Source organism: Cyclopterus lumpus, chromosome 6 (assembly GCF_009769545.1).
Source record: "Cyclopterus lumpus isolate fCycLum1 chromosome 6, fCycLum1.pri, whole genome shotgun sequence".
Lineage (NCBI taxonomy): Eukaryota > Metazoa > Chordata > Actinopteri > Perciformes > Cyclopteridae > Cyclopterus > Cyclopterus lumpus.
In genome coordinates, this window is record NC_046971.1 from 4,005,144 (window position 1) to 4,010,143 (window position 5,000).

The 5,000-nt window shown below is 45.5% G+C and overlaps 1 protein-coding gene across 2 annotated transcripts in view; it reads left to right on the forward strand.

Annotated features, from left to right (window-relative positions):
- The window catches only part of slc6a15 (solute carrier family 6 member 15), a 19,509-nt gene that overhangs the window by 7,925 nt on the left and 6,584 nt on the right, over window positions 1-5,000 (forward strand). Inside the window, exons 4-6 of one of the 2 annotated variants that reach the window (XM_034534591.1) lie at window positions 1-14; window positions 113-294; window positions 4,696-4,806. The exon at window positions 1-14 is cut by the window's left edge and continues 113 nt beyond it. In XM_034534591.1, coding sequence (XP_034390482.1) covers window positions 1-14; window positions 113-294; window positions 4,696-4,806 — 307 coding nt within the window. Of the gene's footprint in view, window positions 15-112; window positions 295-2,123; window positions 2,439-4,695; window positions 4,807-5,000 lie in introns of those variants that run through there. The other variant, XM_034534592.1, reaches the window with a different exon arrangement.

Sequence of the window (5,000 nt, forward strand, 5' to 3'; positions counted from 1 at the left end):
CAACACCAGTACATGTAAGACGGCCATCGCACGTGTTGGGACCCGCTGGCCTCGAGGCTTTCTGTAAGGCGCTCGTTCCGTCAAACTGGGTTTTTGTTTTTTTTGTACGCAGATGTGGTGCCGGAGTGCGACAAGAGCTCGGCCACCACCTACTACTGGTACCGCGAGGCCCTGAACATCTCCGACAGCATCTCCGAGGGCGGAGGACTCAACTGGAAGATGACCGTGTGCCTGCTGGTCGCCTGGTCCATGGTTTGCCTCGCCATGATCAAGGGAATCCAGTCCTCTGGCAAGGTAAGGAGGATTTTGGTCCTCGGGTTGGCGTTTTTTTATGGGGGGATAGAAACGGCAGCTCGGCCTATACAACCGCTCAAATGTTGCTCTTGCAAACCTGGAAAAAATGAGAAACGGTGACAGAAACAAAAAAAAAGTTAATTTCCCCGCCAAGTGTTTTGGAAAAAGCCTCTCACGCGCAATTAGCTCACTTTAAGCTTATAGAGCGCGAATTGTCAAAGCTGCCCGGTCTGGAGTTACCGCTCGGTGACGACCGTAATGCGACGTGACAAATTGTTCTAATGATACAGCCTCAGATACGAGAGCTCATGTGATCTTGTGAGAGATTTTCTGGCTCAAGCGTACTTTAGCTTAGTGTAGCAAAGCTGACAGTGGCGTGACTAGCATCCGGAAGGATTAGCCCGCTAGCTAAAGGTTGGCGTTTACTCGCAAGCTCACTCGACTCTTCTTTTTCCCTTTTTTTAAAATTTTTTTTTTTTTTACAGGTAATCTTTATCATTCCACAATTTCTCGTATCATACGACAAGCATTAGCCGGGGCGCTTCCAAGGTTGCGGTCAAGCTTGCGGCTAATTGGACGAATGGTCGCGTTTTTTAATCTTCCCATAATAAGCTTTGACGGGGAAGTCATTCGATTTCAGTCTTATCCCCCACGTCTTACGTCAGGTCGGTGCTGTGTGGGGGAAAATGTATACGGTATATTTCAGGGATCACAGTTTGTTTTTTTTTGTCTGAAAAAGAGTAACGTCAGAATTTGAATCAACTCAATTCAATGAAATGAGTCTTTGTAAGAGGGCCAACATCACAGAGAATTAACACCCAGCTCTGCAGCTCAATTGGGCTTTTTAAGCCTCTTTTAGCTCATTATTTTGGTTTTATAGCACATTTATCAGATGCTTCGGTCTCAGCTGCATTCATCAACTGCTGCAAGCAACTGTTTCCGACACAAAGGGTCTGACAAACCCACTGAATGCAAACCGGCCCAACGCCAAACAGGAGAGACTTAAAGTTAGCGACCAGCTGGTGAAGAAAGTGGAACATTTAGCAGCTAAAGAACCAGATGTTTCTTCACAGGAAGTGGTAGAAACCAAAGCAGAGAAGAAAGAAAAAAAAAGTTATTTGACATTTAAATTCATCAGGTAGTCAGAAAACAGACTCGAATGAGACGCTCATGTAGCTCTGTTTGTTTGCTAACGTAACTTTATCCATAACGGCCGTTTAAGCTAGCAAGTTAGCTCGCTGCTAACGCTGCTAACGGTACAAATAGCAACAGCTTTGCTAACAGTGTTAAACTTGCGGGGGGGTGGGGGGTTGCCTCTGTGACGCCGCCATGGGTTGGGGCCGCGTCATCAACGTTAACCACCGTATTAGCACAGTGTAGAGCGGCGGCGATTAGCTAGCTAGTTGGGCACACACACGCACACACACTGGGACTCGCATGCACGAACATGCACGCACGGCTACGTAGCTCAAAGAAGCTCGGATTACGACCCAAGCCTGTATACAAAGATGGACTTAAGATATGGCCCTCGAATACAACAATGTAAGTTTGCCACTTACAAAGCTAGCAGCCCTATTATTAGACCGTAAGCCCAGTTCTTTGTAGAGGCCACACCGCCGTCTCCAGCTGGATGACGCCGCCCTCCTTGGATCCAGACACTGTCCTTCGCTCAGGTCTTATTCCAACAGCTGTCGGGCGGTTTGCCTTTGCTCCGCCGATGCCTCGTCCCTCGCGCTGCATTCGCCGCAACAGACAAAAATACAGAGAGGTGATTTTAATCTCGACCTGTGCCACGGTGTTTATTTTCTTTTTCTTCTTCTTCTTGACAGTCTCCATTTCTTCCTGCTGCCAGATAATCACAACCCTCGTCACAATCGCCACCACGACTGCCGCTCTATCGGAGGGGTTGCGTTCGCGTAAATGAAGCTCTTCCAGGGCCATCGTGAGAATAAAAGGAACTGCCCGAAGCCAAGATATATACAAATAAAAATAACCCCTTGTTTTTTTGTTGTTGTAAATAGCAGAAACAGAACTGGTTAATCGTACAGTTTGAGCCAGATGGTCGTCCTCCAACAACCCGGTGTGTCTGGACGGCCTTTTGAGTTGTCCAGAGTAGAAATGGGCCTGAACTTTTTTCCCTCGAAGGAGGGGGGGGGGGGGGGGGGGGGGGGGGGGGGGGGGGGGGGGCAGCTCCAAGTGTGTTTGAAGTTTAATCAGCACTGTGCGGCGCACAAAAGAATATTAATGTGCCTCTCCTCCACCCGTGTGTTCACAAAAGCCTTTTCCAAGGAATATCCCCACCGCGATCTGCATTTTCTCTCCCGTGTGTGTGTGTGTGTGTGTGTGTGTGTGTGTGTGTGTGTGTGTGTGGGTGGGTGGGTGGGCGTCAAAGGGATCAGGCCGTTTTGGTTACCATGGTTATACGCGCTCTTTTAGCTTGGCTTGATTGTCAAGAGTGTGGCCCAAAAAAAACACAAAAAACGGGGGGATGGCATTAATGGCTTATGATGGGGGGAGAAAGGGGAGGGGGGGGGGGGGGGGGCTTGTCGTGGATTTGGTAACGTCGTGGCGACATTCATCAAAAGCATTTGAAGCATTTTAAAGTAACCACTTACACACCAAGTGATACATTATGTACTATTTTAAATAAACCAGCATGGGAAAACCCATCGTTTCCTATCAGTTTTGTGAAGATAACCTTTGAGAGAAGCACATGCTATCCGCCACGACACCGAACCTTTCATAATAAAAGTCTTTCTTTCTTTTTTTCCCGATAGAGCATGAGGTTACAAAAAAAAAAAAGAGCCGATATCTGCTTATCGCATGTTTGGCTTTTGTGCTGACCAAGGCCACCGCCGTGTTCTTCAACAAGAGGAGAGCAACGTTCAATACAACAAAAAAACTAGCCGAAGAAATGTATTTAAATTATGACATTTTACTATATAGTCTTATCAGGGGTTCCTACTGCCTTGGAATACCTGGGATTATTTAAATATTCTTTTATTTGGATTACATTGAATAAAACGGTTGAATCAAGTTAAACTGGTGAGAACGTTTAAGTTACTAAAGATTGTGTTTCAACACCCTCCATTCCTGTGGAAAGAAACAGTTTTAGTTTTTTTTATTACCAGAGAACCAACGTACGGATGGGGGGGGGGGGGAGAAAAAAAAACCTTGACTGAACTTTTAAAATATCCAAGCGAGTGCCGCTTCAGGGTGAATCCCCCCCCCGCCCCCGCCCCACCCTTAGACGAGACATTACCCAGTCTGCTTCGGGAGCTCCACACACATGGACCACCGTGTAAGAGACGGCTCTGAATCACTACCCGGGCTCATGACTCAAAGCCCAAACCATCTCATTCGCCCACAGCCGACTCCACAAAGTCCTGTAAACCGGCCGAGGGAGTGAAAGAGGCCCCCGCTGTCTAATTGGCACTATAATTGGACAAAGGGGCTCCAGGCGCAGACCCCGCTGATATGTAGAGTGACGTTCTGTTTTCTTTCTTTTTTCTTTCTTTCCGTTGTTTTTTTTTTTTGGTCCGTTTGTTCAGAAGATCTTCATAAATAAACAACACTTATATGACGCTGCGAGCGCTGCAGAAATAGGAAGCTAACCGCTAACGGCTATAGACAAACTGCACCGCGGTCACATGACTTCACGTCTCGCGAAGCCGCTGAGTTAAAGGCCGAATGGTGTTCCAGAGACGACTTTTAGGAGTTTCATTTAAGATAAATACATTTTTTTAAAAAAGACACTTGAAAGCTTAAAGAAAAAGGTACAAGAAGGGTTATTTATTTACTGAAGCATTTTGTATTTAAAAGAGCTCCTGAGCTCGGGTTAACCACAGACCTTATTCCGGGCGTCTTGTGACAACGACCTTGAGAGGAAATGACTCACTTCAGGGTTCTAGGACTCATTCCTGCAGCGAGTTGCATTAAAGGCGCCGCCACTCGAAGACGTATCGTCAAAAAATACAACATAAAACATGAAAAGAATCCTTTTTTTTTTTTTTTTTAAAACAGTCCTTTCAGCTGTAATGAAAATGGCGTCAACGTGAGACGGAGCTGCTCAGGCTTCACTCTCGTTTTAATAAGATCACGCTGCATTTATTTTGACAGTTTTTCTACAGACGCACACGCTCTCAACGTCTGTCGAGTGTTTTTGTTTTTTTCCTGACTGGAACTGAACAGCAGTTCATCATCTCATAGCCAAGATTTTTATAAAGAAAATATATTAAATATTCTAGAAACCAGTAATAATTGGCACTGAACGAGTGGGTTAAAAACATAATCTGACTTCTCTTGAAACTAGCTCATTTATTTTTTTAAACATTTTGTCCCTTATTGCTCAAAGATCGTCCTCATAATCAGTGTTAACGGTCCGGTTTTGTCTGCTTGCAGGTGATGTACTTCAGCTCCTTGTTCCCGTACGTCGTGTTGATCTGCTTCCTGGTCCGCGCTCTGCTGCTGAAAGGCTCCGTGGACGGGATCCGACACATGTTCACACCCAAGGTAAACAAGTCGGAGCAAAAACGAAGCGCTTTGCAGTCAAATGGAGAGAAAAAAAATATATTTTTTTCATTCTCCATCAAGCTGCCGTTTGTTTCGTCTTTGAATTATCAGGGAAAATAATATTTTTGCCCAAATATCTTGTTTTGTTGGGACCGACAGTCCAAACATGAAGATATTAAGTTTATAGAAAAGCA